The sequence below is a fragment of the Cetorhinus maximus genome, chromosome 9 (assembly GCF_964194155.1).
Source record: "Cetorhinus maximus chromosome 9, sCetMax3.hap1.1, whole genome shotgun sequence".
Lineage (NCBI taxonomy): Eukaryota > Metazoa > Chordata > Chondrichthyes > Lamniformes > Cetorhinidae > Cetorhinus > Cetorhinus maximus.
Genome location: NC_135887.1, coordinates 117,755,161 through 117,777,100, shown reverse-complemented (window position 1 = coordinate 117,777,100; position 21,940 = coordinate 117,755,161). Strand labels below are relative to the sequence as shown.

At 39.4% G+C, this 21,940-nt stretch overlaps 1 protein-coding gene across 9 annotated transcripts in view; it reads left to right on the top strand.

The window, feature by feature from the left end:
* LOC144684960 (paired box protein Pax-6) overlaps nt 1–10,788 on the top strand; it is a 32,732-nt gene extending 21,944 nt beyond the window's left edge. For all 9 annotated transcript variants that reach the window (XM_078549427.1, XM_078549422.1, XM_078549423.1 and 6 more), the window contains 6 exons: nt 3,777–3,935; nt 4,155–4,237; nt 6,135–6,285; nt 8,090–8,205; nt 8,305–8,455; nt 9,290–10,788. In XM_078549427.1, coding sequence (XP_078405553.1) covers nt 3,777–3,935; nt 4,155–4,237; nt 6,135–6,285; nt 8,090–8,205; nt 8,305–8,455; nt 9,290–9,375 — 746 coding nt within the window. In that variant the 3' untranslated portion in view covers nt 9,376–10,788. The remainder of the gene's footprint in view (nt 1–3,776; nt 3,936–4,154; nt 4,238–6,134; nt 6,286–8,089; nt 8,206–8,304; nt 8,456–9,289) is intronic.
* The last annotated feature ends 11,152 nt before the right edge of the window (nt 10,789–21,940 follow it).

Sequence of the window (21,940 nt, the reverse complement as noted above, 5' to 3'; positions counted from 1 at the left end):
AAATATAGTATAAAGACGCAAGATTCGTTATCGTGTTCAATTTGTACTGAAAGGTTCTTTCGTTTAATGGCAGTTTTTTTTTGGGGGAAGAATTCTCCTTCATTCCCGATTGCAAATCGACAATGTTCGTTTATACCGAACAGAACTGATAGTCCGATTGCGGTTAGAAATGAAAGGAAAAGAAGCGATTGGGAATGTTAGACATGGCATGGTTTAAGAACAGCGAATGCTCCACGAACGAGGTATAGGGAATCGGCCATTTGGGGAAAGTGGTTAGAAATTCGTTTGAAGAACAGAACTGCGTCTGAATTCTTGTAGTCAATTCAACAGGCAAAGGGAAGAATTGGTGATGAAATCATTTAAATCGGATCTTGGATGATGGAGGGGAAACACGTATGGGCTCCAAATTCACCGAAAGGGTATATACACTGGAGAGCAAACACGTGAAAAGATGGAAACAAATTTAACTACAGATATTAGTTGACGCCGTCAAAAGCCACAACATGCCATAGATTAGCTCTGTAATTAGGTGCAGCGAAAGTGGTCATAACACGGCAAAAAAAACGTTCTAAAGGGGAAACAGTGCAACAGCAGTGCGTGTGAAGATTTTATTTTCTAATCTTAGCTGAGTGAGATTTTCTTTTTACGTTGAATAAACAGGTCATTGCATAGAGTCCCATTCACACTGCCCCTCCAAATGCTTTGGCCCATTCTCCTCCTACAGAATGTTTAAGCCTAAATGGCGTTGAACAGTCCAACTCACAGGGACAGTGATTAATGATAGCGTCGCACAAAGGTTAACATACTTCACTGAAAAGTCTGTTGACTGTGATCGTTGTGCGACAATGTGGAGCACTGCCTGCCTGAAGAGAATCCTTTTGTTGTCTTCCCGCGATAACCAGCGATTGTATTCTCAAAATTCTGCCCACGAAAATTTGCCAACCTTCTGGCCTGGGACTTTAATAGTTTCCGTCCTCTACTGGCATTGTACGCCTGAAAGGCTATTCAAGTGTTGGCGGCCACTGCAATAGACATGAAAAAAAAACGCCCATATGGTGATTAGAAAGATGGACAAAAATCTCCATTTTAAGGGAAATTCCTTAATCTTCAGAGTGGTACAATACAGCTGACAAACAGATTTCTGTAAATTCCGAATGAGCCACGTTTTAAACAGGAGCAGGATAAAACTAGATCACTTATAGTAATTTACAACATTCTGGATAAAGAAATCGGGTGAATATCGTAAACCATTGATTCGAGGGACACATGATACAATAATTCTCGTTGGGTTTCAACCCGAATCGCGCTTTAAAAGGATTCGACCAACCATGAATCATATGAAAATTGTTATCTCATAAACCTTGCAAAAAATGTCACCGAACAGTAATATTGACAGATGTTTACAGGATTGTACTTGCATTGTTGCAAGAGTTTAATAATGTGGAGTGCGTGCTGACAGTTAGTCTTCTGTTTAGCCATTCGATATAGCTTTGCCCTGTTGGTAGCAGACATGTATCTGGAGAATCGGGTCTGCCTCGGTTAACCAAAGTGTTAAGGCATCAGCTCTGAATTTATTACAGCAGTCGTCACAAATTCTGTTCCTTTTTTTTAAGTACTTATGTATCACAAGTAGTGAACAGTGGTTTCTTCTAAATATAAGAAAATTATAGGCTGTTATTACTGATGATATAATTGCACCCGTGCTTAGCAACTAGAGGCCAAGATTATGAGCTTCTAGTTAAATCAACGAATGGAGAAATTCTGGAGTTCGAACTTCTGGAATGTACAGCCTAAAAAGTTAGACAGTAACTTGGCAGGAAACTTTGGATAAGAATAGCAGACCAATTACCAGGAATAACTAGGAGTGAAGAGGAAATTCTAGCCTCACGCTTCGACTATAGATGCACTTTCAAGTCGTTGCTTGCATCGTATCTGAACAACGCAATGGTCAGAACGGAGTTGGATTGGTGGTTATCCCTCCCCCATTGAGATCAACAGTAAACCAGCACGAACGCTTAATGTAATGCAGATCAGCTTCCTCCCAACATCAACGAGGATTTTATGCCAAATTTAGTTAGCTATTAGAAGGCCCAATATGGTTTGGCTATTTTTGAAGGGTGACTTTGCACTGAATGTGCAGTGATACTACACCCAGTGCCAAACAAAGTGGTGCGAACCTATCTGCTTCAAGTGGTTTCACACCTGACTTCAGCAATCAGGTGGCTTCTTGACCCGCGAGAATACCGCCTGGTTTACTCGCTGATACAAAGATACTGGTGCCCGAGAAACATGGCGTATTCTTTGTGGATGATTGAAGTTTCATTTACCCTTTACTTTCTTTCAATTTCAGGTCATTTTCATTAAGGAAAATTCAATCAGCGATTTGTTTGTTAGTTAGCTGAAAATGGTATAGATATATCACAGAGAAACATGCCATTCGGCCCAACTAGACCATGCTGGTAGAGAGAAATGCCTGTGTTGGGGGTTATTATAATCAAATACAATTAAAAGAAATAACAAAATCAATTAATGGGGATGAATTATTTCAAGAAATTGAAATATTTTGATATTTTTGAACATTTAAACGTAGACCCAAGGAACCACAGGAGAAAAGATTGTCTATTAAGGTTGGACGGTTGTATCTTGAACAGGCTACTCAGTTTTTTTATTTATTTACAGGATGTGGGTGTCGCTGGCTAGGCTGGCATTTATTGCCCAGCCATAGTTGCCCTTGGGAAGGTGGTGGTGAGCTGTCATCTTGAACCACTGCAGTCCATGTTGTGTAGTTGCACTCACAGTGCTGTTAGGGATGGAGTTCCAGGATTTTGACCCAGTGACAGTGAAAGAACAGCGATATCTTTCCAAGTCAGGATGATGAGTGGCTTGGAAGGCAACTTCCAGGTGGTGGTGTTCCCATGTATCTGTTGCCCTTGTCCTTCTAGATGGTAGCAGCCATGGGTTTGGAAGGTGCTGCCTAAGGAGTCCTGGTGAATTCCTGCAGTTCATCTTGTAGATGGTACACACTGCTGCTACTATGCATCAGTGGTAGAGAGAGTGAATGTTTGTGGATGTGGTGCCAATCAAGCAGGCTGCTTTGTCCTGGATGGTGTCAAGCTACTTGAGTGTTGTTGGAGCTGCACTCATCCAGGCAAGTGGAGAGTATTCCATCACACTCCTGACCTGTGCCTTGTAGATGGTGTACAGGCTTTGGGGAGTCAGGAAGTGAGTTACTCACTGCAGGCTTCCTAGCCTCTGACCTGCTCTTGTAGCCACAGTATTTATATGACTGGTCAAGTTCAGTTTCTGGTCAATGGTAACCCCCAGGATGTTGATAGTAGGCGATTCAGTGATGGTAATGCCATTGAATGTCATGGGGAAATGGTTAAATTCTCTCTTGTTGGAGATGGTCATTGCCTGGCACTTGTGTGGCGCAAATGTTACTTGTCATTCCAAGCCTGGATGTTGTCCAGGTCTTGCTGCATTTGGACATGGACTGCTCCAGTATCTGAGGAGTCGCGAATGGTGCTGAACGTTGTGCAATCATCAGCGAACTTCTGACCTTATGTTGGAAGGAAGGTCATTGATGTAGCAGCTGAAGATGGCTGGGCCTAGTTCGATATAAACCATTTGAGAAATTCGAGCACACTTACGAAAGAATTTGCTACTTATGTTGTGAGTCGTTATTGAGGCTAACATTCCCATTGACCTCGCGCTATAGTCGGTATAAGAAGCCGAATGCCTTTAATTTGTTGTTGCTTCCTCCGCTATTACTCCAGATGGCTGTCAGCAACAGGAAGGAGGTGGTGAAAATACAAACTCCATCAACTCAAACAGCGACGATTCAGACGAAGCACAAATGAGACTCCAGCTCAAAAGGAAACTGCAGAGAAACAGAACATCTTTCACCCAGGAGCAGATCGAGGCCCTGGAGAAAGGTAACAATAACTGGACCAGCGATTGGGAGGGAGGGAGTAGGGGCGGGTGCATGGAAGGGGACGAGAAAGGGCAAGGATGGGTGCGCGAGGCTGAGATAGTGAAGTAAGAGAAAGGACACGAGAGAAATGCCACCTTCTTGCATTCCAGCTGCTGGAAAAGCTCTCTATTTCTTATTTGGTTAAGATCCGTAAACAAACAAAAGAACTTTCTTCTTCCAGAATTCGAAAGAACTCATTATCCTGACGTGTTTGCCAGAGAACGATTAGCGGCCAAAATAGATCTCCCGGAAGCTAGGATACAGGTAAACCAATGCCGTGTTTCTGAATGTGACTCAACCTGGCTGCATTGCGAAAAAAAAAAGAACACTTGAAGCTCTTTGGAATGTTTCTGAGACAAGGTGATAAGGTAGATGAATGCGAGACTTTATTTGGTAACTTTTTGAGGCTAAGACTTCAATAACTTTTGAACTGCGTGTCAATTTCTGTCGGTGATTTGCGCAAAGGAATGGAATTTCTCTCTGCTTGAGCCAGAATATAGAGTGGAAATTTCAATCAATCCCATACCGTCCAAAGCTGGAATGCCTATTAAGGTATATTGCAAAGGCAGAAATCCGACCTCAAATTTGTAAACATAGAAACACCCTGCTTTTACTTTATTGTTTCAAGCACAATGCTTTCCACCGATTTTTATATTCTTTTCGTTTTGTTGCATTTGAGGCAGGCGCAGCTCAGTTGGTAGTACAGTCGCCGATGCAAAACCTTGCATTTCCCATAGATAACACCTCTCATGATCACAGGACGTCCCAAAGTACTTTACAGCCAATGTAGCACTTTTGAAGTCAGTCGTTGTTGTAATGTTGGAAACACTGCAGCCAATTGCACACAGCAAAGTCTGGCAGACAGTAGTGAAATAATGACCAGATTATCTGTTTTTGTCGTGTTGCTTGAGGGATAAATATTGGCCAGGACACTGGGGGTAGCTCCACTGATCTTCTTCAAAATAGTGTCATGGGACGTCTTGCATCTTTGTGTTCAGGTCTCTGGAGTGGTACTTGAATCTATAAACTTGTGACTCAAAAGCAAGAGCAACCGTGCCACAAATCACATTCAGAGGAGTTGAGTCACTCTGAGACTGAATGCTATGGATTCAAATCGTCCACAAGTGACTTGAGCACAAAAGTTAGGCCCATACTTCAGTGCAGCAGTGAGTGCAGTGTCTGCGGTACCATCTGTTGGATGCAATAATAAACCGAAGCCCCGTCTGACCCCTCTGGTGGATGTAAAATATTCCATGGTATTATTTCAAAGATAAGTAGGGGAGTTTTGCCAGGTGTCCTGATCAATAATTACCCTCAAACACTATCACAAAAAAAAATTATATGGTAAGTATCATATTGCTATTTGTGGGATGTTGTGTGCAAATTGGTGTTTCCTACATTACAATGTAGCAGCAGCGATGATGCTGTAGTCGTAATGTCGCTTGGTTAGTAATTAATTGGCCCAAGCTAATACTCTGGAATGGTTCAAATCCCGCCAAGGCAATAGCAATGTGGCTGAATTTTAACTACACTCTGAATAGTCTAGCAAGTTAGTAAGTATAGGGATAGGTAACAAATGCTGGCCTTGCCACTGACGCCTATGACTGGTGAAGGAATAAAGAAAAAATTAGGATAGTGACTACGCTTCAAAAGCGCTACATTGGTTCTGTCAGCTGTGGCTCAGTTGGTCGCAGTCAGGCCTGAGTCAAGTGATCCACGCCCTGCTCCGGATTTGAGTCCAAAATTCCAGTGCAGTCTGAGGAAGTGCTACACTGTCAGAGGTGCTGTCTTGCGGATGAGACCTTAAACTTAAATGCCTTTCAGGCAGTTGTAAAGAGATCCCCCTGCACTATTTCAAAGAAGAGCAGGGCGGTTATCCCGATGTTCTGGCCAATATTTATACCTAAACCAACACCACAAAGCAGATTATCTGCTCATCATCACCTTGCTGTGTGTGGGAGGTTTCTGTGCGGAAATTGGCTGCCGCTTTTCCTATATTACAACAGCGACTAAACTTCAATAAACACTTCATTGGCTACAAAGGCTTTGGGACGCCGTGAGATGATGAAAGGCTCTATGTAAAGCAAATCTTTCTTTTCTTTCCTCGAGTTTGCCATGAATTCACCTATCCCTGTCTCCCACTCCACTTTTTTTTTTGCAGGTTTGGTTTTCCAACAGAAGAGCAAAATGGAGGCGGGAGGAAAAGCTGAGGAATCAAAGACGACAAGCCAGCAACACCCCGAGTCATATCCCCATCAGCAGCAGCTTCAGCACCAGTGTTTATCAACCCATTCCACAGCCCACGACTCCCGGTGAGGACAATGTGCCAGGTTATATCCATGGGTTATTCCAAATTGCACAACAGAAATACGGTCAAAACTGCCTCTGGGTTGGTGGGGCAGGAGGGGGTGGGTGGGGAGGAGGAGGGGGGCGGGTGGTGGGCCTGGTGGGGGGAGGGGGGGGAGGGGGTGGTGGTGGTGGTGGTGGGGAGCGGTGCTTACTGGAACAAGCACATGATCAATCACTCAATTACAAAACAAACCCGGAAAGAGTAGTGCAAAATCATTAAAGCAAGAAATGAGTTAAGAGAGAAGGAAAGTTCAACACCACCAGCATTTTTTCCAGATATATTGTCGCTAATGTTTTATTAATTGGCAAATCAACGCACGTTTAATGTGAAGGTTGAATGTCCGTCATGAACAGAATGACATGTACACATTTGTAATAAATTGAGTGTTGAGACTTAGTAATTATGATTTCCCGAGAACCGAAAAGTGCAGTGATTACAATAAGAGAACATGTAAAAACGTTATCTGCTTTTGAGGCCCATTTGTCCCCAGACCCCCGAGGGCATCATCAGAATAGAAATATGTTCTACGTGGAATTGAAGTCTTAATTGGGTCAGGGCTAATAGGATGCATTCCTTTGCAGCCGGAATTTTCCCAGTTTGTTTTAACAGCGACTGATGGGGTTACCTTAATATAGAGACTATCTGATAAAAGAGGCATTTTTATTTATTTTTATCAAGGTAATTGGCTTCAGTTGCGTCTGGGTGACAATATGAACGGACAATCAGGTCGTGTAACGTGGAGAAGATGGATTATTAATAAATATTGAATAATGAAATTCTATGCAATTAATTATGTTGCTTAAATCCACCGTGTCACTGTCAATGCGTCAGAGAGTCGATCAACCACTGCCCACAATTCCCCAGCCACTAACCCCCCGCCCCCCTCCCCCCACCCCCCACCACCACCACCACCACAACGTAGTTCAATAGCTAAATCCTTTGGGTATTATAACACTGAATTCCACAGGTCAGATAAGTGCCTAGTCGCATTACTAATCTATGTTGAACCGGGTGATTCCCCAATCCGGCGGTGTTTCAAAATCGCTGGTCAGGAGATGACAAGCATCGTCCATCGTTTCCTGCGACCACACCACTGCCCAACTGCACCAGTTGGGGTGCACTTAGATGGTGAGGTCAGGCTGACCAAGCTGTGACAGACCCCACGTTAAACCACAGAGCCCCGGTGGCTGAAAGGTGGTCAAGCACTGGAGGAACGGAAACTATGGGTTCAAATTTCAGCACGAAGACGATGGAAGCAGTTGGTATGGCAGACAGAGAGGCGCTATTTCCCCTGGTGGGGATGTTCAAAACAAAAGGATAAAGCCTTAAAATTCGAACAAGGCAATTCAGGGGTGATTTGACACAAAGGGTCGTGGAAATCTGGAATTCATCCCCTGAAAGCCATCCACGCTCTAGGTTGGGGGGCAATTGACAATTTTAAAATTGAAATTGATAAGTTGTTAGATCTTTGCTAGGTAAGGGTATTACGAGTTTTGGGACAAAGACTGGTAAACCGAGTTAAGTAGCAGGTCAGTCATAATTTGATTGAATGGCAAAACAGGCTCGAGGGATTGAATGGCCATTCTCATGTATCTGGGATTGGCCACATTCAGTGGGGGAGGTGTAGAGACAACCGATTGGCGGGGAATGGCCAAATGACCAAACCATCAGTGTGAAATCAAATTACATCCATGCACAGGTTTGTCATTATGATACAATGTCCCAAATTATTGCCTCTAACGTAGTATCGCTTCTTCTGTTTCCAGTTTCCTCTTTTGCCACAGGTGCAATGCTGGGTCGGGCAGACACATCCCTTACAAACACTTACAGCGCACTGCCACCGATGCCCAGTTTCAGCATGGCAAACAACCTGTCTATGCAAGTAAGTATGGAGCAGAGCAAACAGAATCAACAGCCATTAAATGCTTTCTCTACGGCATGCACAAACGGATCTTGTGTTTTCCATTTGTTTTTCGAAAAGTCGCCAGTGTCCAGCCAAACGCCGTCTTACTCCTGTATGCTGCCCAACAGCCCGTCAGTTAATGGACGCAGTTATGACACGTACACGCCGCCTCATATGCAGTCACATATGAACCCCCAGTCCATGGGCACCTCGGGGGCCACATCCACAGGTAAGACTACTGAGAAGACCCATCGAAAATTCTTCAGCGCCTTATATACCGGCGCCAGTCATATTTGAGTGGGCCACTTGTGTGAACTAATATTTTGCACACCCCAGTTCTCACTGATCCAATCCCTGTTAAGAAGATTATTCCTATTAACCACTTATTACAACCCATTTAAAATCTCAGTTTTTTCCCTTAATGAATATTTTTTGAAAAACACGCATAAACAAGTATTAATATTTAATCATCAATGAATATTAATAGATTTCGTGCTTGACGCATTTGTGAACTTATTAAGCGGTCGTTTGAATTTGGGGATTGCAAAAAAAATTCGTTTTATGAACAAAATGTGACAATTGGATCATCAGTTCTCAAAATGTGTTTCATAAGCACTTGAGGTTAAGGCGAGGGGGGGGGAGGCAGGACTGCTTGGTTTCTGTATTCCTGGTCAAACGACGAGTCAAAATAAACTGCAATAGCCGGAGTCAGTTGTGAGTCTGCTGCTTAAAATAGCAGAACTTTAACACAAGTGTAGCAAACATTATTAAAGATCCCCAAAGCCTCTGAGGACCGGAGCACTCAAGTCATATAATAAACAAGTTTTTTTTAAAAATTGTTTGGGGAATTGTCACTCACCGGCAATAAATAAATACTTCTGTTTTTCTTCTGATTTTGTTTTGTAGGATTTCAAATTTATCTCATTGAACAACATCATTGTTATTGATGTAAAATTAGATTGAAAAATAACAATCATCGCGTGCAAAATAAAAGCAGTTAGGTTAAGATGATTTTTTTTTTGTAGGTGTGTTTTTTAATGATGGTTTTGATTTGATTTCCCAGGACTTATTTCCCCTGGAGTGTCTGTACCTGTTCAAGTGCCAGGAAGCGAACCGGACATGTCTCAGTACTGGCCCCGATTGCAGTAAAAGGGAGAGCGGAAAGAGACATTGGAGAGTCGGATGCCCAGCAGTATTTGTTCCTGAGAGGAGACTCTGAAGGTATCTTTGTTCTGGGACTGCGCCCGTTACACTCACTTTGAGAAGACTCACGTGGACTTTGTGTGGTGCCAGGCGTGTGAAGTCAACGGAACAAAACGTTCTTTCCCCCCTCCCCCACTGAAATTCTTCACTCGGTGTATTACTTGTAAATGGGCATTTCTGTATGTTTAAACCAAGAACAACTAGACTCGATGGATATTTGACACACTTTGGTCATGGAATGATTACAAGACGTCATGGTCAACATAGCGGCCACCAGTTAGGCCAATATCGAGTGCATCTACCGCTACATTTCTAGATTTTATGGACTTTGATGTTACCAACTCGTACCATTACATGACTCTAAATTTTATTTTGGGGGTGGGAGGGGTCGGGGGGAGGGGGTGGGGGTGGGGGAAGGGAAGCCAATTTAGTTGTGTATAAGCGAGCTGTATCTGTTTGGGTTCGCCCAAGGTCGTTGACAGATAAGTTTATGTGCAAAGGTAACAGAACTTCAAGGAAATGGACAATTTGGTAGATAAAGGTAGATTGTGTCATCGATATAATCCAATTTGTTATGTCGAAATGTAAGTATTTGTCTTCCCTAGAAATCTCCCAGAATGATTTCTATAATAAAGTTAATTTCATTTATATTCACCCGAATACGCTAGAGATGATTTATATCCACCCATGCATCATTATAGCCAACAACTCTCTTATTTTTCTTCGTTTACTCCGTGCAAGCTAATTGTTCTGATATTTGTATATAGGTAGCTGTCACGTTCAAACTTTTATTTCTCGTGAAAGTAAAACGATGTTTCATACAAAATTAAACTGGTTATCAAGAGTTTTAAAACATTAAGTGTTTCGGTTATGTTCGATTGCATATCAAAGCTTCAGTCAAGATATACCAAAGCATACTTTTCAGTTACTACCTGCCTGTTTTTAAACACAGTATTGTGTTAATTTCTTTTTGTCAATAAATTCAGAGGGAATTTATGGTGAACCAATCGCTTACTTTCAAAAAAAACTACCTTTACCTGTTTAAGCGACTTAATTTTTAAGTGAAGAAGTAAAATAAACGCTATGTTAATGGACGTATTATGGAGTTCCTAAAATGATCTTACATGTCAACATTAGACTTTTAATCATTCTTGGATGGGTGAATTGATAAATGTAACTGGTGATATTCACGTTATAGATGCAGTAGCATTTTTTAAGTTCTGGCTTAAACACTGTAATTTTTTTTGTTGTTTACACAGAATACAGCTACTAGCAGAAACAAAGCAAACTTGTAAAAATGTACATATTTTGTACAAGTATTAAAATGTCGATTGAAGGGTGACACCCCTAAATTATCAATGACGAATAATGTCGTTCTTTACGCATTAGCTAAATTCATCTATTCTTGTAGCCTGAGGTCGAGTCGCTTGCTGTTGCTTCAATATCCCACATAATATTGGATAGAAACAGAGCCAAGTTATTTAAACGAAGGAAAATAGGCGGAACAAGCACTAAAGCTTCAAACTTATATATATAAAAAAAAGTTTTCCCTTCTTACTCTTCATTTACCTGTAAATAATGAACCAAAACTCTGAGGGAGAGGGCAGGTAAGTATCAATGCTCACGTTTGCAATTAAGTAAATCTAGTTATTATTTCCAAGGATGTAAAGATATCTGAAACCTCCTTTCGCCAAAAAAGCCATTGAGGCTAATTCAGCTGAAAATTTCAAAACTGAGATCGATAGATTCCTGTTAGGCAGAGGTATTAAGCGTGAGAGAACGAAGACGGGTAGATTTAATTAAGATACAGGTCAGCCATGATCTAATTAAATGGAGGGACAGACTCGAGGGGCTGAATGGCTTACTCCTGTTCCAGAACTGGAAGGCATCAATAGGAATTTGTGTCGAGTAAATTTAAAATTTTTTATCAGGGAAAACTTTTGCTTATAATAGATGGTACATGTCGGTCATAATTTACTCAGCAAAGAAACAGAGGCGAAATTAGTGGGGTTATTACAGATTAAGGCACAATTCTACCGCCATGCTTTTAGGCATGCAAAACAGTTCGGAAGTTCTGTGGAAGAGCCAGTGTAGTTCAGGAGTCCGGTGTTGTTCTGATTCTTGGATGTACAGAAACCAAGTGCTATGAAAATCCATCCAACAGAGCATCTTGCACCAATTTGATTTTGCACCAGGAGCAGTATAACTCAAATCAGTGCAAATAAAGTTCAAAAAGTGCTCAAGTTTGAGCGCCCTGCGCATTTTATAAGCATTTTTTTAAAACAGCATATTTTAGGACAAATTGGATGCCCCCATCCTCACTTAGACAAAGCTTGCTTCTCCAAGCACTGTCCAAGCACCTGTACTTAAGCTCCAAATTAGTACAGTCCAGCCAAGGCTTATTCCTTTACTCTGTTTCTATATCATAATGGAGCCTCCATTAATTGGGTCAAATTACACAGAAGAAAACTAATCCCTAAGTGTTTGCAAATCTAAAAATTCCTGTCCGATTGAAGGTGTTAGGCTTAAACACGCCTCGACCTTTAATTTAAAAAAAAATCCAAAATATTGCGGAAAATAGAAATCCGAAATAAAAACAGAAAATGTTGGAAGCGCTCAGCTGGTCAGGCAGAGTCTGTGGAGGAACAGCTTTTTAACTTTTCAGAAAGATCATCAGCTGAATCATTAACTCGCTTCTCTTGCAACAGATGCTACCCAACCTGTCTGTCTCCAGCAATTCCAGTTTTCTTTTCGACCTGTAATAAGTTTGATTCTTCCTTGAACAGGAAGCTCTCCGGCAACTGAATGTCACCTTTCTGTGGCCCGCTTTCGATCAGATTATACTTAGTTTATACAAAAGGGCCTATTGAACATTAGGAAACAGGCCATTTTAAAATTCATAGAACCCCTTGAATACCAATACAAGCACAACTACTGATCCTGATAGATACCATTTTGCTCCCCAGGTTAGTTCATGTTATATAATTACTGCATCATGGTGCTGCTGTTGACATACGATTGTTCCTTGGCATGCATTTACATTTTGGCTGTATTGGAAGTATGAAGCATTTAAAGATCCAGAGCGAAGACTTAATTGGGTCCAAACGGAATAGGGTTTCTTGGAGGAGGAGGAGGGAGTCTAGTTGTCAGGTTGGACCTTGAATCTACAAGGGCACTTAATCTTCAATTCTGCCTGTTTTGAACTCTCGCGAGTACGCTCTTCATTTCTTGATACCACATCCTATATTAAAAGTATGATGGTAGAATGTGGCTAGGAAACGAGAGTGCAGAAATACTGCCAGTTTCGCGTGAATGCTAAGTGGTTTAAGAGTGTACACAGTGGAGACACGTCAGCGCACTAATGACACTTACTCCAGTTTTTTAAATCTTGGTAGATTTCAGTTTAACTTTTTGTAATCTGTATTGTAGAAGTGAAGTGCCCCTTCATTTTTATTGGCTGTGATTTAAACAATGCAGCACCATAATTCAATAAATGATACAGACAGTAAAAAAAAACAAGCATTAGGTCAATCCCTCTTCCACTTCAGTTTCACTCCAATTAATAGTGAAACTTCAGCCAGAGCAAATTGCATTTCAAAAATGTCCGTGTTGGGGCGGATGGAGCTCTTGATACCTTTTAATGAGACGTTTTAAATTCAGAAAAAGGTAAATAATCCGCTCGCCCACCATTTAAAAAAAAAACACCTCCGGGGGAGCAGAGTTCTGCCCCATTGTTGAACTGCATTAATTGTTGAGTGTTCCTTACAAGCAGTCGATGCTGCCTTCAATACAAAAACAAAGACTTGAATTTACGTAGCATCCCAAAGCGCTTTCCAGCTAATGGAGTGCTTTTGAAGTGTAGTCCCACAGCAAGGAACCCAGAAACAGCTACAAGATAACGGCCAGATAACCTCTTTCAGCGACATGGGGAGGGATAAATATTACCCAGTACACTTGGGGAGAATTCATAGGTAACTATTATTTTCAGAAACACATCGCATGCAAGGAACTTCGTATCTTAAATTTTAAGAAAAACTTAACGGCACTGACATCCACTGGATTAAAGCGACCGAAATACTAGGTTGTTTTGAAGTTAAAGCAAGAGAACACAAGCACAATTGGACTGTGGAGAGAAACAGAGAGATAGACAAACAGAAAGGAAGGCCATTCAAACACCACAGGCAACTTAGTGGTCTCAGCATCAAATTCTTTGATCAGATGGTACTTGAACCTGTTAGGTACTATTTGAAAACCAAAGGAACGATTATATATTTTCATACGGAAATTAAAATTAAATGCGCACTATAAGGATCAATATTCAGACAAAGGGTGATTAAATTGGTCCTCTGCTCTCCAACACCTCATTTCGCCTCGTATAAGATGTTAAAAAAACAAATTTTATTTAAGCAGCAATGTTTATTCTTTAATTTCACATACAGTTTGGTACAACCTAGATAATAGTTCATTTGCGAATTATGATTCGGAGTGAATTCCACTAAAATTATACAAATAACATTTGGAACAAAGGGTTTCAAACAAAATGTGAAATTTATATTCACGATACGACGTAAAAAATTGGCTTAAATGCTGAACAATTGGAATAAGGGACAAGCTACCCTTTAACTTGGATATTTGGTTTACGGCTATTTTCCCTACTATATAGCGATATTTATTATGCTAACAAACTTTAGAATGTTATCCAACAATATTCTAATATTGTATCACTCTAAGGATTGGTATGTGGGCACCAGAGTTGAATTGTACCAAGGATAAACCCTTTAATATCGAAAAGGGCACATTTTAACCAGTATTAAACCCCAGTTTCGAAGGTTATTCTCCATAATGCTGCTATTATGCCTTGGTTGGTAGAAATGTGTGACAATTATCATAATTGGATGATGTTGAAGCTTAATTCATTTTATATTCATAATAGCAAGCTTTATCCGACTGTTCCCAGCTTTTGCATTGTCACCAAATACATTTCAGAACATAGATGAAAGTGCATGGGGAGAAGGTGCAAGAAAGGCTTAATATTAGACACTACATGATCACCCATTAATTGCTTATGGGAGCTAAGGCCAAGGGTAAACTTCAGGTGAAGTATGGTTGGAGTGGGAATGTAAATAATTAGATTAGGTTGTACAGACATAATTCAGTCCCCATTTTTAAGCCAGTGCCTCCACAAAGGTAGCGTTCACTATACATGTGGAGGCAGGATGTACATTAGGAAAATTATGATAAGATATGTGCAAATGTAAGATTTTAAAAAATCAATTATAAAGTAATGTGGCTGAAACACAATTTCTTTTTTCCATCTGAACCATTTTGCTACTGCTTTTTCGTACGCCTCTGTAAAGTGCCTTTGCTCCATATTGATGGCTGTATCCTTAACTGTCTAGTTCTGAAGCTCTGGAAATCCTTCCTTACACCTCTCCCCATCTCCACCCCCCTCTCCTCCTTGAAAATGTTCCTTAACAGCTATGTCTTTGGCTAAGCTTTCAGTCACAACTCTAATATCTCTTTATGTGGCTCGGTGTTAAATTCTGGCCTATAACGCTCCTGTGTTGCACTTTGGACATTCATACTATGTTAAAAGTGCTGTATAAATGTAAGTTTTTGTTATTGTACGCTAAAGGTGCTATAAATGCAAGTTACTGCTGAGATGTTTTTGTCTTAAATTTCTTGGTTACAAAAATATAGTGCATCCCTTATATTTGGAGATGGTTTTGTATTTATTAATAGGTATGGGACAAGCCAGCAACAATAGCTTAAATGCTTATATGGATGCTGAAGAATAGGTGAGTTAGATGATCACATAAAACAACTACAAAAATTCTAGTGACCATTTCTAGCTCCTTTTCAGAATCATATTAAAAACATCATTGACAATCCAAGCTAAGTGTCAAAATGCATTGGGAAAAAAATCTTCCCACAGAATTTTGTGACAATGTGGAATTCATTCTGTCCCATAACATCATAGATGCAGAGTCTATCAATGTGCTTAAAATTGATCTGGATGCTTACTTGGTAATTAAGAGATATGAAGAATGAGAGGATTGTAATTAAAAAGATGCCAAGAAAGTAATGAGCCAAATGGTTTATTCCTGTTCTTGTGTCCAAAGACATTTTCTCTTACCTGGGTTCCACTGAAACTAGCATTAAACTTCAGTTTTCAAGGTGACAGCAGGTACTTGTCAGAGTTCAGGGTAGCAATGATATACTTTGAGATGATGCATGTGACCTTGGTTCTTGATAGCAAATGGTATACCTTTCAAGCAGTAGCAGGTTAACTGGAGTGTCAAAGTTTCAATCCATTTTAAATGATGCAAAATAATACAAAAAATGCTAGTGACCATTTCTGGGTAAGTTTCATCAAGTCATTTTTTAAAATAATTTTTTTCTTTGGTTTTTATTCCTCTTCATCTTAATCTTCATCTATAATTCAGGTGAACAATATTCAAACTTAAGTACCTTGACCTTTTTTCAAATTCATTTGAGGTAATTTGATTCATAGCAAATAAATCAATTGCCAATCAAATTGTTAAAAGGTAATTTAGGTAGAAATAAGCCTGCAAAATTTAAGATGCCAAATTAATCACTCTATTAGCTCAATGTTAGTGATTACTTTTATTTCAAGGTGAGAATTTAAGGCAGTAGGATTAGTTTAGGATTTCACTAGCACAGAACCAGCACAAACATAATAGGCCAAATGTCCTCAGTTGATGTTGTAAAATCTGTTGGGGAAGGAAACAGTTAACTCTCAAGGAGTTTAAATGTTAATTATTAGTTAACAAGCTAAGTATCCACTTGGTATGTATAAAAAGGTAAAACAGGTGATACAAGTCCTGGGTCAAGTTTTATACACTGGAATAAAAATGTGTTTGAAGGAGTCAGTCTTGGTCTCTGTCTTTATTGTCAAGCAGCCATTGGAACTTAACAAAATCTAACAGTTATACGATTTTACTACACCTTGTTCTGAGTTTCAAGAACAGGTATTACAATCCTGTTAGAGATCATTAATGTTTAAAGAGAAATCCAAACACCCAGTAATTAACCACAAGATTTCACTTTTTAAACAGAAAAAAGCTTTACTGTATATAAAAAAATGACCAAAGCAAGCAATATTAAGATAACACTATAGTTTATAACTAGTTATGCTATGAACTAAGTTCTACCTTTTACTTCACCCCCAAGAGTTCCCATATACATTCCAAGAATCTAGAAGATTTTTTCATTTCTTTAGGGACCAACCCATAGGGTAAGCCACAGCCCTCCACAATTCGCTCGAAATCTCCTCAATGTTCCAGCTATTCTCTGAGGTTATATTTTATGGGGATCCTTCTATTAGCTTGGATAAGCGACCCTCCAACTTTTACTTAATACCTCATGACTGTGGATGCCCAAGCTCCTTGTTTTGTATGCCTGCAGATACCCAACTGCCTTCTCACAGCTTCCAAGCTACCTCTGCTGACTGCTTTCTGCCACAAGGTTCTGTGAGAATCACTGCAGATTTCTTCCTCTAGCTGCAAACTAGGCAAATCTTGCAGCTGCTTTTTCCTTCAGTAAATCAAAACTGAGCTCGAGCTCCACCCGCATTCCATGCGGTGAATGATTATGTTAGTATTTTCTCTGCTTAAAGTGCAGGCTGTTGGTTCTCACAATCCAGTGGGTTGCAGTCCACACCAAAGAAAAACTTCTTTCTGAGCAAATACCCAGATAGCTTAAACAAAAGAACCTTCTACCCCCATGGCCCATCTCTATGACAACGTGGCATGCTTTGGGATGTGCTCAAACAGAAATGTAAATGAATTATTTTACTTTCAACACAACTTTTTAATTCTGTAACCCATATGAATAATTTTTACTTCTAATGAGTGTAACTGCCCTCTCTCCAGACTCCCTAGGTCCACAAAGAAACCCCCATGTTAACAAATCTGCTTTTGGCTTCTTTTATTGAGATAACAATAGACACCTTGGCTCTACCAAGAGGTCTAAAGATGTGTCCTCTCTCTTCTAAGTATGACCTCATTAAACAAACAATTTGAACTGACCCCAGGTCTATTGAATTGCACTCATGTCAGGGTTGCTATCAGTCTCTCAATCAGGTGTTTCTATTTAATGTACAGCTAACACTTTAACTATCAACCTACAAGTTATATTCTTAAAAGTTATATTTCAAAACATGTGAATTATGAACTAAGTTTTCGCAACACAGGAAGAAAATCTTCTTTCAGCTGTCTTGAATTGAACTAGACAGATGCTTCAAATATTTTATCTATCACATCTATATTTATCTATATAAACTTAAATTCTATTGGTTACATGACCAGGGAGAATAAATCTTTATCTTTCCCTGAAACATATCCACACATATCTGAGGAAATACTGCCATCATATTCACTTTCTTTACATGTTCACTGCAAATTCAGACAAAACTTTTTTTGATTTTTATCTTGTTTCTCATCTTAATTTGGCAATATCTCGCACTATGTCCCCAAAATTAGTTAGAGAGAATATAACCCAAAATTTAACTTCTGTTCCTATGATGCATTTGGGTTGTTTTTACGATGCCTGACCAAAAATAATTTATTACAAAAGGCAGTGCAGTTTCCTAGCTGTAGTTATCAAGAAACTTAAGTTAACCGTTACAATATCAGGATAAAGTGCTTGATTAGAGTTCCTACTTTGTGTTTTGAGTAGTGGGTGCATTACATTTAGTATGAAGGTAAACCTTGCAGACGGATAGCTGCAGCCCATTGGAGCTGTATGATGAAGTGACTGAGTGATGTTCTCCAGACAAGCATTATTTAATCCAGTGATATTCTCCAGACAAGCATTATTTAATTTCAGTATCACAATGTCACTTGTTATTAGCATTCTTGGGAAATTAAGAAGGGAGAATATTAAATCAGGACAGGTTAATGCTTTAAATGTTGATAAATGTTGACAGCATGGACAGATTACTGTTGAAAAGTAGGAAAGAGCTACTTTGTCACGGAACAAGTAGTTGCTATTTATTTTCAATTTAAAGATAATTATTCTTACATAATAGAAATAGAAAATGGTTAAAATGCACAACAGGTTGATGCTGGGGGTCAACTGAAAATTTCAAAACTGAGATTGATAGATTTTTGTTAGGCAAGGGAATTAGGGGGTTACATAACTAAGAGGGTAGGTGGAGTTAAAATACAGATCAGCCACAATCTAATTGAGGGGTGGTGCTGGCATAAAGGGCTGAATGGGCTATTCCTGTTCCTATGGTGGTAAGCATCTGAAAAAAAAAATAGGTTAATATTTCATGTGTAACAATAAAGAGTTTTGCTTTTACACGATTCAAGTTGTTAAGATTACATTATCACAGATGCATTATGTAACAGGTGAATATATTCCTCAATGAATTGATTGGGAATAATTTCAAAACATCAATTTTGGTCTTAGTTAATTAGTTTAAGAGCAGATCAAATCCAGTGCAGTTCGCTCATGCATCTTTACTTTTAAGTTACTGATATTTATTTGTTGCATTTTGTTTACAAAACATCCCTACCATCGGATAATTTTACACTGCTGTATACATGAAAGTTTTAACTTGAAACGACCTGACTAATCTTTTGTTGAAACAGTTTGAATGTCAAGCATAATGGTTGTTGGCTGGTCTTGTGCAGTTTGATTCAATATACAGAATGCGTTATTTGGCACAGACAACTGAAAGTATCTGATTTAAATATTAGTAGGGAAATAAAGAAAGACTTGCATTTATATAGCACTTTTCATGACCACCAGAAACCTTAACGTGCTTTACTAATAAAGTACTTTTATAAGTGCAGTCACTGTTGTAATGTGGAACTATGGCAGCTAATTTGCACTCAGCAAACCCCCACAAACAGCAATGTGAAAATGACTGTATTTTGTGATGTTGATTGAGGGATAAACATTGGCCAGGACACCACGATAACTTCTCTGCTTTTGTTTCAAAAGAGTGCCATGAGATCTTTTACATCCACCCGAGCAGGCATATGGGGCCTTGGTTTTACATTTCATCAGAAAGACAGCACCTCCAACAGTATAGAACTTCCTTAGTGCTGCACTGGAGCATTGATTTTTGCACTCAAGCTCTGGAGTGGGACTTGAGCCAGAACCTTGTGAGTCAAAGGCAAAAGTACTACCAACAGAGCCACAGCTAAAATACATCAACCCCTATTGATAAGCACCCCACTTGACTTCTGCAGACTAGACACAAAGGGAAATCCATCATTCAACAGTAATATGAGTAAGCAAGGATTCTGTCACTTCGAAGGATTGGGGAGGGGAATGTCTCTTTCTCCAGTTAGAACTGCTGATAAGTGACCAAATCTATCATCCTATGGCAAGTTAGCTAGATTGGAACTGAGTACCACAAGCACAGAAAACGAGTACGTCACTCCTACAATGCTGAATTTCCTCTTTAGCCTTAATTAACAATAAGATTCTGAAATATGTCAAAGGTGAAACTAGTGTAACAAATTTAAACTATGGAAAATGGCGGATATAATTTTCTGTTCGGACTATATCCAATAAATGGAATGGTTGTAAAATTCAATGGAAAGTTTTAAAATTATCAACTCCTAAAACTCGTATTTGCCTGTTTGGATGCTAAGTGCTGTCTTGAGGAGAATTTGGAGACTATTGCCATTAAATAAAATAAAAAAAGTGTGCTTTATCTATCTGGTGAGCTGGTTGCTAGGGAGCAGTGTAAAATGTATTAAATACACATTGGAGGCAGCAATAAATTTTACTATGTCCCCAAGACAGGTGGTTAGGTTTGCTATAGCAAAGCTTTTGTCGCACTAACTTTTCTTTACAAAAGGTCATATGACAAACTGCATTTGTGTTTCTCTCAATAAAAATGTGGCACCTCAACTGTTGGTTGTGCTTTTTCTCGGCTCATTTCCCTGAAAAAGCATCTGTGTTATATAATTACAACATTGTCATATTCGTTTTAAAAGGATAGCAAATAATATGGCACTTACAACCTTTTTTTCTAACCTTATTATCCATATTGCAAGCTACTGACTTGAGGAAAGCCAAACATGGCAGGAATGTTAATGTGAGCGTCAGACCATCACTGAACACTTCTAAAAAGACATTTCACCTCATCTCGCCAGATGAAGAAGCCCTTTGGCACACTCGATCTTATCCCTCCAGAATACGCCAACTATTTGCATTTGCGTTTAAGGTTTGTTTTAAGGAGCATCTTAAAGCAGAACAGAAAGGCAGAGACTTTTATGGAGGGAATTCCAGAGCTTGGGCCTAGGCAGCTGAAGGCACAGTCACTAATGGTGAAGCAAAAAAAGTGGGGGGTGCACAAGAATACCAGCCATCTTCCCTTTACAAATCAGTATTCAATTGTTTCCTAAATAAGTTCAGTGCTATTGCCTTAACCACCCTGCCCATCAACCCTTGCCAGCTGTTGATTAACTTGTAAAAAATACTTCCTGGAGTCTGTCCTCAATTTGATCTTCTTACAGACAAGGTATCATGTTACTTGCGCAATCCCTGGTTCAGTAATCAATAATAATAGATTAATGTTTTCAACAAGGTTCCCATCTGTGCTATCTAATACTGGTTTGTGCCTTTATACAACATTTTTGTCCAGTTTAACATGTAAACTTTAAATTTTATCACTTCCTCATTAATGCATCATTTATATGTAAAAACAATGATACTCCTAATTGTATTTCTCCTGATGCTTCCTTCTCTGTACTAGTTTAACAATATAGCCTTTGTCTTGTGTCACACATGTGATAAAAATAGTTGGAAGATAAGAGAATGCTTGTCAGTCTATGTGCTTTACAGTCATTTTATTTTTAAACCGACCTAGCCTCGATGCTGTACAAATTCTGAGCTTCTCTATGACAAAACTATTTAGAATCATAATCACTTCTGATGCTTTGAAATGGGAACCTGATATGAATTGTTTATATATATATATATGTACATAATCTATATATATGTATATGTAGTAAGGACAGGAGAATTCCGTTAATTTAGAAAGACCCTACCTGAATTCTGATTATTTAATTCATTACCGAAATGATTAGAATCTACTTGCCCAACTTTGTATTTCAGGTCATCTTGTCAGTTGGAAGCAATCCATAGCTGAGCTTTAAATATAGAGATATCAAAGTTACACTGTGCTTTAAGATATACAAACTATGCAAAATTTGTTATAAGGATTGTTTTGCATAAACAAACTTTCTGTAGATAAAGCAAATCAATTTTTACAGTATTATCTACTAAAATATGGAGCATTCTCACAATCCTAGAAATATTATTGGAGTTGTATAGAACCTTGGTGAGGCCACAGCTGGAGTACTGTGTGCAGTTCTGGTCGCCACATTATAGGAAGGATGTGATTGCACTGGAGGGGGTGCAGAGGAGATTCACCATGATGTTGCCTGGGATGAAACATTTAAGTTATGAAGAGAGGTTGGATAGACTTGGATTATTTTCGTTGGAGCAGAAAAGATTGAGG